The sequence below is a fragment of the Phaseolus vulgaris genome, chromosome 8, assembly GCF_000499845.2.
Source record: "Phaseolus vulgaris cultivar G19833 chromosome 8, P. vulgaris v2.0, whole genome shotgun sequence".
NCBI classification, from domain to species: Eukaryota; Viridiplantae; Streptophyta; class Magnoliopsida; order Fabales; family Fabaceae; genus Phaseolus; species Phaseolus vulgaris.
The window spans coordinates 502,675-516,256 of NC_023752.2; the positions used below are offsets into that span (position 1 = coordinate 502,675).

At 28.8% G+C, this 13,582-nt stretch overlaps 1 protein-coding gene across 1 annotated transcript; it reads left to right on the plus strand.

The window, feature by feature from the left end:
• Positions 1 to 8,246: 8,246 nt before the first annotated feature.
• LOC137826204 (LOB domain-containing protein 40) lies at positions 8,247 to 9,789 on the plus strand. Its single transcript, XM_068632089.1, has 2 exons — positions 8,247 to 8,708; positions 8,866 to 9,789. The coding sequence occupies exons 1-2, from the start codon at positions 8,519 to 8,521 to the stop codon at positions 9,582 to 9,584; spliced, it is 909 nt and encodes a 302-aa protein (XP_068488190.1). The 5' UTR covers positions 8,247 to 8,518; the 3' UTR covers positions 9,585 to 9,789.
• Positions 9,790 to 13,582: the final 3,793 nt, after the last annotated feature.

Sequence of the window (13,582 nt, forward strand, 5' to 3'; positions counted from 1 at the left end):
TATTTAGAAAAAAAATAATAAATTTAAATCATTTTCAAATCATTTTAATGGAAAGCTATAATAGCTCAATTTAATTTTTCGTGTTGGAACAACACTCACGTTTTCAAAATATAAAAAATTAAAATTAGTAAAACAAAACTAACTTTTATCCAAATTAACAAAATATCTTAATCACTAAAACTAAAATTACAAAAAAATATAGACTCTTGTGTATATTATAAATATATATATATATATATATGTGTGTGTGTGTAATATGTAATAATAGAATAAATCAAAAAAATTCTTGTAAGAAAAATAGAATAAATCAATTGAAATAATAAAAGTTAAATACATAAAATATAAATATTAAAATAAAGAGTTGGATTTTGCTATTATAAAAAGTAAATTGGACAAATGGGTTGGTTAGCCCATCATGATATTGGCCCATCGTATAAAATTTAATGGACGTCATTGCATTCTACAGCCCACTGCACTCTCAAACAATTAAATTTTTAATTTTACCTTTTAAAAATATATGCATTTTGGAACACAAACAAAATATATTTGTATTTCATGCCCAATCCAAAATATATATATTTTCTGATTTTTTTTGTAAATTATATAATATAAAATTAATGTTTAATATAATTTATTTATTTTAATAAAAACCTTTTTTTATTAATAATATTGTCATAAATTAAATTTCATTAATAATATAAATTTTAATTTAAGAACGAAAAATCTAATTACATAAGATACAGAAAAATATTTAGGTATTATATCTTAGTTGTCTAAGATATAAGGTATAATACATCATAGTATCATTTTATGTTGTAGTACCTTCAGAAACATGCTCATAATTAATCATATTGTACGAAACTAATTACATGTTTCGGTCTTCATCATTTGACCGATCGATATCAAGGTTCCCAATACCAACCAACAATACAAATTCAATTATGCTTAGTTAGAGTAAGTAAAACATTAACAAAAATATTAACCATCAAAGTTTATTTCGTAACAAATTAAGTTTAATTTTAATTGTTGTCATTATTTACGATGTTAGTTTATCTTACCTAACATGATTTTTATAAGCTCTATTTAATTAACTATTTAACCTATAGCAAAACTTAAATAAAGTTACTTGGATGTTGTTTTAATTCCACATAATATTATTTTAGAGGACAAATAATTTTAAGTGCAATTAAATATGTAACATTAGTTAGTTTCATAGTAAGTTTAAAAGATATCAAAACTCTAAAAATACATGAAAGTCTTATCTAGGAATTAATACTAATTAAAACAGTTACTTATGTGACGAACTGAAAAAACTATAATCCAATTAAAAATAATAATAACAACATTATCCATAAAAATATATAAATGTGTCCATCTAAGAAATAATATAGACTAACTTAAACTAGGCATGGGTTACACTATTAAACACTTTAACAACTTGGAAAAGATACAAAAATATAAATAAAAAACGAGTCATATTTTTTAACTTCATACGTGGTCTTCTAGAAAAACAACAATTGAAAAAACGGATATCATATATTTTATACACTTGCACAAGTATGAAAGATCAGAATATATAATTAAAATCATACACCAAAATATATTTTTCATATATTATTTAAAAATATAATATTAAAAAGTGAATTTTAAATTTAACTTAATTTTATAAAATCAATTTATGAAATAATATTTATATCCGTTTATATACTATAAAATGTCGAGATTCCCAACATAAAAAAGAGTTCAAGACTATATATCTATAGTGATTGATTATGTTTCGATAGCGGATAACCTAATAAACCTAACATAATCTCACTAGGATAGACTCTAAATGACTCTGATGACATATTAAGACGTAAACTTTAAGTCTAATTCAATCTTATGAAATTGGCTTATAAGACAATATTTATAATATATAAAATATTTTTATATCTAATTAACGTGAGATTTCCCATTAAAAGAAACATAGTGTTTCAATATAGTCTCACATAGTCGAGATCGAGAGCAGTTTATATACTATTTCCTCATATAATTTATTAAGATGTCTTTTAAAGACAAAATCGTGATGAAACACCGACCTTCAAAACAAATACCTTAAATCGAGTGATTGACCATAACAAGTATTTTTCAGACTCGAATAATTAAAAGGCATGACAATGGACTCATCATCTTTAGTGAATAAATAACAAAAATGAAAACAGAAAACATTTGACCTTCACATGAAAGCATCTCAAAGGAAAAAAAATTGATGGAGGATTTAAGCATTTAGCAAGATCGAAAAAGTTGAGAGAAGTTAGGAGTTGAAGTAGATATTGTAGTAGAGTTGGTGAGGTGGTGACCAAATCCAATCCACTACAATTTTGGTTAACATTAAATAATGATGATTAATGATGAAGGTTTTCCCATTAATGAAGCATTAAATTCAATGAACATAGATTGAAAATAGAGTTTGGTGGGAACCACAGAAACCCTTTGTCCAGGGCAGAATCGCCCATAGGACTGAATCCAAACCAGAAACCAGTCATTGGTTTTCTACAAAACCAGTGTTAGCAACAATAATCAATTATTAATCAAGTAAACTAAATTAAGGGATAGTTCCCAAAAACCAGGAGTTAAAGTGCATAGAAAGAGAGAGATAAAGGATGAGATTCCAAATAAATTGGCAAACATCTTTGCATTTTTTAAAGGCAACAATTCTGACATTCCAACCTAATATACTTAGTAATTGCATTCATTCTATTGCATGAACCACTTTAATATCCTTTTCACACGTGCCCTTTCTAAACTAGTTTTATCACCCAATCATGCTTTTTATACTATTTTTTTATATATTAAAATCTCTAGTTAAGTGAGAGATTATATTGAACAACAATTAAGACAAAAATAAGTATTCATGATACCCATAACTAATCTAATTACCCACTTTATCTATAGGAAGCATTGCAAGATGCTTTATAAGTAAGAAACTATTTGGTAAAAGGATATTTTAATTTTCCTTCTTAATTTATCCCTTTTACTTAAAAGATTTAATTTTAGAATGAATTGATCTTTCTTGTAATTCTCTCAATATTCTTTTTTGTTTTGTTATTTTCAAAATATAGTTTCATATTGTTTAGAAGTCAAAGTTAAAAACAATTTAAATATATTTTATTCTTCAAGGCGCTTTTTAATGATAAAATTGTGATGATACATCGACCTTCAATGTGGACAATATCTTGAATGTGGTTATTGACCTTAACAATACTATCTCTCGAACTAAACGTATTTGACTCGGTCGGTTGATCATCCAATCCAATACTAGTTCGTTTGATTCTGACCGGTACACCTCTAAAACTTTTTCAATAATTTTTTAACCTCTAAAACTTTTTTCAATAATTTTTATGACAAAGTGAAACTGAAAAATAAAAGATAAATTTTGGAAACAAAATAAATAACATAAAAAAATTAGAATGTTTGGCTAGGTTGTACCTTTGATTTTCCTCAAAATCGGGAAACTGTGTTGTCATACTTTTCCAACTAATTTTGGGTTTGGATTTATTGTTTTGACCTTTAACTTCTTTTCATTTTTTCTTCTCATCCTTATCTCATACTCTTTTTTGCATTCACCTTTACTATGGAAAAGATATTTTCAATAGTATTAAGAAGTTACTTTGCCAATGACCATGACATATTAAACTTTTCAATAAAAAACCCACTCAAATTATTACTGTGTAAGTTTAATCACATTTATATATTTTTTAAATATATTTAGAGGGTAAGTAGCATTTTACACATTTTTTAAATGAAAAAACTATTTACAGAGTCAGATATTGCATGACAAAAATTAATTATAACTACAATTTCCTATTTTAATCCTGAAGAAACTTTTATTTATATGACAAAATTTTGAGTAAAAAGTAGACAATATCACAAGTGATATCACTGAATCTTTGACTTTAGAATTAGGGAGTCTGGACTACACATAGGGCACTATTTCACCCCATAAAAAAATCTTCCACTAATCAAAAGAAATAAATTTAATAACAATTTATAAATATTCTTATTCTTTTAAATTTGCTAAAGTAATTTCTTAAAAGAATAAAATGAAAGAACAATTAGTGAAACTGATGAACTTAGTATATATAATAATATTTTTTTATAATCTTGATATTAAATATCTCATCAAAACTCGAATCTTCCACCACTTGTTTAAAATGAGAGGTAATATTTTAGAAAAAAAGTGAAATACTAAATCAAATAAATTTCATTAATAAATAAGTTAAATGAGTAATTGATAAAATATAAGACTAAATTGATTTTATTTATTTAGTAACATCATGTGCAATATGAACAGTGTTGACCATAAATTGTTAGGTTACAATCTCCAAAATTAAAATTAAAATAAAGTGAGTCATTGGTTGACACACTTAATAAATCCAAAATAAATAAAAAAGTGAGTTATTGGATGACATACTTTCAAATAAAGAAAACAAGAAGTGAGAAAGAAATTGTATACAAATCATACAAATCTTCCTTTTTCTTTCTTTCTTTCCCTAATTTGGATGACTTTAAGTTGCAACTTGCTTCCATCTTTCTATAATATCTATTTTTTCAACAATAATAAAGTTAGCTTCTATGAATAGAAAAGACATTTATAAATCCACACAAATGCTTTTCCTATTAGAAAAGTGGTTGAAATGAAAAAAAAAAATATAGTAAAAATAGAAGAGATTGTTTAAATTGATAAAACTAAAATAAAACACAAAGAAAAAAAATTAAAAAAATATAAATCATGTCCAAATGATGACAAGGTATTATCTGATTTAAAAGTAAATGTTCCGTCACAATTTTATCATTAAAAAATATCTCAATAGATTAGAGGAGGAAAAAGTATATAAATTATCATCAACTTCGACTCCTGATTTTTAAACATACTGAAACAATGAAACAAATGTATTTGTATTAATGAAAGTATTATGTAAAAGTTAAAAACCCAAAAATATTTTACATTAAAAACTAAAAAAAGTTAAAAAATTGAAGTATTATTTGAATAATTAATATAATTTTTTGAACCTACTGAAACTTGAGTCTATGTAAATTAACTTTTAAAATTTGCCACACAATTCTAGTGAAAAATTCTTTACTTATGAGTTTTTCAAAGTGGCAATGTTACTAGATAGTTTAAGGTTTAGTGTGCAATGTTAGTGTATAAGTGTACATTCCTGAATAATCAACAAGAATACATAAATTTTTTATGTTGTTTTTCTCTCTCTCTGTGTCTTGTTTCTTTCCCGAGACACACTTCGTAAGAATTGTCGTGAAGCAAAGTCTCATAATTTATACACTTTACATGGTCAACTATCACCTTTGTTAAGTACATGAATGTCACAATTCAGAAGTAAGTAACAGGCACTTTCCACTCTGATTTGTTTTGACTGAACATGGAATAGAATCATGCTTGTGCTGTTTTCTACAAAAAATGGTTGTAATAATATTAAAATTTAAAGAAATTAAATTCTTATAAAATATCAAATACCTTTTTGGTGTATGGCGTTTTAGTAGATGAAGATTAAGTTAGAAAATATATACTCATTAAGTAAGTATTATTAATTGTTTTTTAAAAAATAGGCAAGCTAGAGCTACTAAAAAATCAAAGCTTCTTAAATGACTATTCTCACTTTTAAACAAATGTGACACACAAACTTTAATAAATAATAAAATGGAAGTGATCACTTTTTTAATTGCATTGCAGTCAACAATCTTGGTGTTGTTATTAATTATTGTATTATTAGGCTTTATCTAACTCTTTACAAATATCTTATTAATTATCATAAGAAAATATAATCAAATAAACTTTATTTTTTCATAGAAAAAATTACAAACTTACGTATATACATGTATATATAATATAATACATAAGATGAAATCACTCAATAAAAGTTATTGTTTGGAAAAGTTTTAGAAAATCTTTTCTAAAATATAAATATGGGACAATTCAAATGAATTTCACTCAATGAATAAGGTTGACCAATTATTAAACTTCTCAATTTTAAAAAAAAAATTTTGCTCAATAAACAAGTGATCACCAATTTTTATTACTTGTAATATTTTATATTTTAAATAACAAAATATGGAACATATTTCGTGGAACTCATCTTAACTTAAAATAGTACAATTTAAACATCATAGTAAAGCTTGTTAGTCCAAGCATACTCTCACATACAATAAAAAAAATATAATTATCCTTAGTTTCATAATTTTACCATCATATTATGTCATATTACATCCTAAACATAGATGAACAAATTCACCATTTTTTTCACTTCCAAAATTTAACATCACATTCATATAACATTATTAATTAGAAATGCATATCAAGAAACCAAAATATTCCAAACCTAAAATCATTTTAAAAAAATTATAAAAAACAATAACGTATACTATACATATAAAAACTCAAAAACTCAAAGCACTGTAAATATATTATCAAACAAAACACATTTTTTTTTTCACAAAAACTCAAAGCAATGTCACAAAATCACATGCACGTTCATCTACCTCAATATACTACAAAATTATAATCAACATCCCTTACCTTTATAAGTCATATACTTACTTTATCGTCGGAGTACAATCGACAGGTAGGACTCCCTCTGTTTCAACAGAGCTGCGTTCCAGCATTCAAAGGGAAGCACAAAATCTACCAGAAGTAGACGAAGCTAGAGTTTAGAGTCGACTGACGACCAAGTCAACCAGAAAAACACAATTTTAAATAGAATACAACTAATTTAAAGAGAGCTAGTTATATGACCTTTTAATTAATAACAAATAGATTTAATAAAACTGTCCAAAATCTTAGTTAAAAAAAATATATTTATTTGTGATACTTAAAATTTGTTAAAAAAAATACTGAACTAAAAGAATATTAATAAATATTAATTGAGATTCAAAGGATAAGATACGAGACAAAGAACTAAAATTTATAAAATACATTTTTATCATTATTAACAAACATACTAATTTACAAATATGAATGTACAAGAAACCACTTAACCTTTAAACCAGAGTAATTACTATGATAAGTTTATAATTCATATGTGTCATTTATTTCATATAAAATTTTCCTATTATCATTAAAATATAATTATGTCCTTATACATTTGAATTAAATTATTTTTGAACAATAAACTAAATGAGTAAAATTTAAATGAAAAATGAATAACGAAAGCAAGATATTATAATCACTTAAAGTAGCTATATTTAAATTTGAGGACTAACTTTTGAAACCTTTATTTAGACGATGAAATTGAATATTTCACCTATTATTTTATCAACATGAATTTTCTCAGCAGTTGCATCATTCTTGAATAAATATTAATGACCAATTTAATATTAATGGGCGCCATTAGAAAGAAACATGGATGAAGAATGTTGAGAGATGTTAGTTTGAAAGATAGTGTGTTAATGTTTTATTTTTACAGAAGGGAATAAATAAATTTGGAATAATGATATATTTTTATATAATCACATTAGAATTCTTAATATTATTATTTTAATAATTTTTTTTTATATTATTTAATTTTAAATTTATATTTTATTATATATGTGTATAACTTTAAGAATTGTCAAAAGTCTTATTTACTGAAATAGTGTTGGTGATTTTAATTTTGGTAAAATTTGGATCTCATGTCCAAAACCATTGGCTTTAGTGCTTTTCCCTTTCATCACCCGCGCCCACAGTCATGAGACCAAAACCGGAAACCAGTGTCCGGTTTTCAGCCAAAACCGCTTTCCATCCAATTCCAGAAAACCAGGAGTTTTTTTCCCCTTTTTCTTGTTTTTAATTTTCATTCAAAAACCGCTCTTTGAAGAGAGATAGTGTTGGTGGATGGATCCTCACTCCACAATATGTGGCGATTCGACCGCACTCTGTCACCTGACCGTGCCCGCCACGCGCCACTTTCTTCTCTCCTCAATTTTTGTACCCATTTGCATGCTCTTCTACCTTCCCTCTTTTCCCTTTCACCCTCTCTCCTCGCGTGGCAGATTCCGTAATATTACCTTACTTTAAAGGGCACTTCCCAAGTGAACAGACCATGGAGAAGCTCTGTGGCACTTAAGGGTTATCCCACGTCATCTACGTCCCAATGACTAAGGGATGAGTGTCCCTATGATTGGGAGGTGAGTGCACGCGCTGTTCATGAGGGTGGGATTGTGACGTGGTAAACCAGCTGTTTACTTCCTCGAACTCCAACCTCTTTGAACGTGGAAACCATGGTTTGGCTTTGTGTGTTGGTGTTGTTATTGTTAAATAAAGCACTGGTAATACTATAAAACAATTCTTCAGAAACAACTGCGTTCCCCACAACCCAGTACCTGAAAAATCCACTCTCTCTCTCTCTCTCTCTCCTTAACCCACCAACAAATATATACCCTTGTTTTGCTCACTTCTATGATCACAATCTCCCACAGAAAATAGCTTCTTCAATTTCACCTCTTTCTTCTCCTTTCTCCAAGATTCTCAATTGGGTCTTCGAAAATGCGGATGAGCTGCAATGGGTGTCGAGTTCTGAGAAAAGGGTGCAGTGAGAATTGCAGCATCAGACCCTGTTTGCAGTGGATCAAAAGCCCAGAATCTCAAGCCAATGCTACTGTGTTTCTCGCCAAGTTCTATGGCCGTGCTGGTCTCATGAATCTCGTTAACGCAGGCCCCGAACATCTTCGTCCAGGTTTGTGCCATTTTCCTAAACTTTCTTTTCAGGAATACAAACTCCCACAACGAGTAGAATTAGAGTCCGATAAAGGTTTATAAAGCCCAGCATGAACTGGATTTTGATTGTGTACATGGAATTCACTGAACTTGGGTTGTTTCTTTGATCTATGCAGCGATCTTTCGTTCGTTGTTGTACGAGGCATGCGGTCGGATAGTGAACCCGATTTACGGTTCGGTTGGGTTGTTGTGGTCGGGGAGCTGGCAGCTGTGTCAAGCCGCAGTTGAGAACGTCTTGAGAGGCGCGCCGATCACGCCGATCACGTCTGAAGCGGCGGCGAGCGGGCGGGGCCCGCCGCTCAAGGCGTACGACATACGCCACGTGTCGAAAGATGAGAACTCCGCCGCGTCGAACGAAACTCAGCAGCAACGAGTCAAGACTCGGTCTCGCGTCAGGCGTCCACTCGCCAACGCCAACGCCAAGCCCAAATCCACCTCCAACGATAACAACGGTAACAAGGGAACCGAATTGGGTCTTTCTGAACCGGGTTTGATGACATGCGAGTGGACCGAAGAGGTGTTGAATCGATCTGGCAGTCACGATTCGTCGCTGAGCCACCAGTCTGAGGCGGCGAATGCGGTGGAGAGCGAGAGCATGGTGTCGGTGGAGACGGCGGAGACTTCGATCCTCTTCCGAGATGAACCGGAGTCGAACCGGAAGCTCGTGCGACGAACCGATGATGTTGGTTTGGAGCTTACGCTGGGGTTCGAACCGGTTTCACGTGCGCAGCACGTGGTTCCGGTGAAGAAGAGAAGGATCGAGTTGAAGGAATTTAGTGGTTCGGCTGAGAGTGAGTCGTGCAAGATGGAGCTGGGGCTTGAATGTTCGGCTTGAGCGACTCGTGTTTCGGCTCAGTTTTGATTCCATCGGCTTTTTGTATGTGTTTGATACCAGAGATCAGAACCGTTTTGTTTTTTTTTTTCTTTTTTCTTTTTAATAATCTTTTTTTCTTTTTAATAATCTTTTTTCTTTTGTAATTGCGGTTGTGAATGCGGTGCAGTACAATCTCAAACATGAATGAATGGCAACTCTTAAATTATGGAAGAGGTGCATTTATTTAGAATACCTTATATTTCAGAACTTAAAAGACAGTGTTTTGTTCATAATTAGATTAAAGTGCTGTATTCTTTAAGAATTACAATGTTCAATGCTTTTTCACCGTATTTTAAACAATAAAAAATTAAAAAGGTTTCGGTCTGAGAACTTGTTTATTACATTAAAAAGACGTAAGAGGGTTTAAAATTGTTTTTAATTGCTTAAAACGGATGATATTTTTTAAAATCTTTTCTAAAAGTATAGTTATGGACATTTGGGAGATGAAATAAATTTTAATTCTTTTACAATTACTTCTTAATAATTTCCTTGAACAAATAAGTTTGCCTAAATTCTTTAATTTAGTCTAATTATCCTTACATCTCCATATAATTTTTAATTCTAACATTATCTTTTGGAGTGTGGAAAGTGTAGTACCTTCATTGGTGATTAAAATAGGTTTTGTGATTAAAGTAGGTTTTGTGACGTGTGTACTGATACTAATTGTGTTGATGGTTAATTTGTGATGGTAAAGGTAAGATGGTTAATGTTTAAGGTAAGTTTTATTAGTGATTAAAATAAGTTTTGTGATGTTTGTAATGATACTAATTGTGGTGGTAAAGGTAAGTTTTGTGATGTTTGTAATAATAAGTGTTTAAAGGTAAGTTTTGTGATGTTTGTAATAATAAGTGTTTTTTCAAAATAATAAAATTCTAATAAAACGATTTTTCTTGACAAGCATGTCATACATCTCAACTGTAACATACATGACTGAAAGGTGAAGTTTTGCAACTAAAATTATTTAAAAAAAATAAAATTATCCTTCATTTAAAATTATTTAAAATATTAAAACTGACTTGATTTACATTATCTCTTCATAGTTCAAAGCCCAAATTTGGAATATTAGAATTCAGGGTAATGGGAAATTAAGCCTTCACTTGTTGGATTATGCGTTTAAATAATCCAAAGTTAAAATTATAAAATTACAAAAATTAGAATACAAAGTTCACATTTTTCAATTTAGAAATATTTTTTCTTGATTCATAAATGGTTTTGCTTTCTAATTGTACAAAAATTCAGACATAACTGACTCAAGTCGGACATCAATAATTTTGAATTGTAGAATTCGGATATAAATAACTTAATTTAAACAAAATGGTTTTTGATTTTTTAATTCTAGAATTCCGCCCTCACTTGTGTGCGTAAATTAGTAAGTCTGACTTATTTTTTTAATTTTGATCATATAAATAAATTCCCCTTTTTATTTTTCTGTTTCCACTATCATAAATCATTTATCTTAACCTTATAACTTAACGTAAACTTTGTGATTCGTGAATTAATTTGGTAAAATGATTAAAACTTTAAGATACGGAAAATTATCTACAGTTTAATGCAAACCATCACACTATTGTTGTACGGATAAATTGTGTAGAAATCAGTAATTGATGGAAGACAAATATTTATTAGTGTAATTTCTAACTCATTTGTTACTTGAAACTTGTATGAGTTATATTCCCTATTTAATAATTTATTTTCTTATGATTTCATAGTTTTTATGACAGTACCCAAATGTTGTAACTATTGTCACCAAGTAAGGATGAGCCCAAAGAATCAACCGGGTCACTCTCTGTCGGGTAGGCCATGGGCCCATATACTCCCATGCTCAATAATTAGTTTTTTTCTTTTCTTTTTGCACCCCTTATTTTTTAAAATGATATTTTACCTTTTCCAAAATGACTTCTACATTACCTATTATAGAGATTTACCTGTTCTCGAACAAGGTTGGAGTCAAGAGAATAATTGCCTTTCCTACCTCTGCTTGAAACGATCTTCGTGCTCTCCTTTAGCTACTTTATGTCTCCGTGAACTCCAAGCTTAAATGATATCTGTAAAAAACATTCTGACGTTCAAGTGAGATTTTGGTATTCGACACTCGACACTATTAGTACTAGGTGATGACGTACACGATTCTTGGAATCTGTGCTTAATTTATATGATTATCATGAACCATTTGTTATTGGGACGAATTAGAATTTTTTTTATCATGATTAAGAGTGTATCATTTAATGCTTTATAGCTCATTAGTGTCGTTAATCCATTGTTAATGATTTTTGTCATGTCGATCTAGATCATATATTACAATATTGAGGTGTCATACGGTCCGGTACATTATCAGGACAAGCTTTTTGAAATTTTCAAGAAAAATTTCCAAAAAAAAAGCTTTTTAGAACGTATGAAACTTTCGAGAATGTATGTGATGTTTTATGAAATGGACTTTTTGGAAGAAGATTTTGGAACAAATTGTGTAGAATATATGAGAATCATTTTATAACAAAATTTCCAAAACAAACTTTATTAATTATATATAATACCTTTTCGAACGAGTTTTTTTAAAACAAACTATCAAGTAAACCTATTTGTTTTACTCTCTTATTTTTTTCGTGGTATGAAGGAGAGTATTTTAGTCTTTTTACTTCTAGTATGGGGTGCAGAAAAAAATCATAATTAGAGGAGATGAAAGTTGGCAATTGCTTCCTACACCCAAACTTTTGAACCCGCACCCAACACAATTTCAAAATTTCCAAAAATATCCTTTATTCCGAAAATGAAAATCCAAAATTGAAAATAATGCATTTCAGAAAAATAGATCCGGAAGAGATTATTGTGTTCCGAATATAAAAATCCATAAAAAAAATCAAAATCCCATTATAGATAAAAAAATCTAGAATTGAAAATAATATGAAAAAATTTATCTATAAGAGATTATTGTATTTCGCAAAAGATATCCAGAATATAATTTGATATGTATCCATTTTTTAAGGCTTTTTGTCTTTTCCTCTATAATTGGGTGCAGTGATATGGTGCAATTGCCATGAAAGTTTGAATATGGGCCTTTCAATTGCAGGAAGCAATTGCCACTCTCACTCTCTCTCTTCTCTCTTCTCTCTCTCTAAATAGTTAAAAACTCTCTCTCTCTCTCTCTCTAAATAGTTAAAAATATAATTTGTTTTATTATTAATACAAACTAAATTATTTCTTTTAGAGTATATATGGGTAGGATTGGATTTGGACAAACCCATCATCTTTGCTTAATTGAGTCATATTTTTGTGTTTTTCTTTTTTAAACTCACTTTTTATTAAGATGAAATTTGGTCGATCGAGTCACATGTTTCGAATTTTTATTTTTGTTAAAATGTTTAATTTAAAAAAATACTCTTTTAAAGATGTTTTAGAATATTTTTTAAAACAAACTATATCATTTAATAATAGAAGAATTGACAATTTTAGTATTTAAAAAATGCATATTATTAGTTAATAGAAAAATGAAATTGAATAATAGGTGTATTATGATTATTATTATTTAGTATTTTTGGTGGATATGTATTGAATTTAACATACACTATTCACTCACCCAATTGTTAAGCGATTGAGTTCGGTCCATAACCATAAAAAAAATAAAAAAATTCTTAAACTACATATTTACATTTTCTAAAATAAAAAATCCTAACTTTTGAATAATAATAATAATAACCTTTAAGAAATGAGAAGAGATTGTTAAGAAGTGGAGTATAACTTTAACTCAATCTTATAAAACTGGTTTATAATATGAAGTTTATCCTCACTTATAAAAAATGAAATGTTATGAGTGATTTCATTACGGTCCGATATCGGGTAACACGATAAATCCAACAAACTCTTATTAAGATAGACTTTAAATGACTCTGATACCATGTTAAGAAGTGAACTTTATGCCTAATCCAATCTCATAAAACCGGCTTATAAGATGAAGTTTGCATCCA

Excerpts from the sequence above, each read along its gene's own strand:
- LOC137826204 (XM_068632089.1), top strand. The coding sequence starts at position 8,519 with ATGCGGATGAGCTGCAATGGGTGTCGAGTTCTGAGAAAAGGGTGCAGT. Across the intron at positions 8,709-8,865 it reads CCCCGAACATCTTCGTCCAG|CGATCTTTCGTTCGTTGTTG; the intron begins GTTTGTGCCATT and ends TGATCTATGCAG.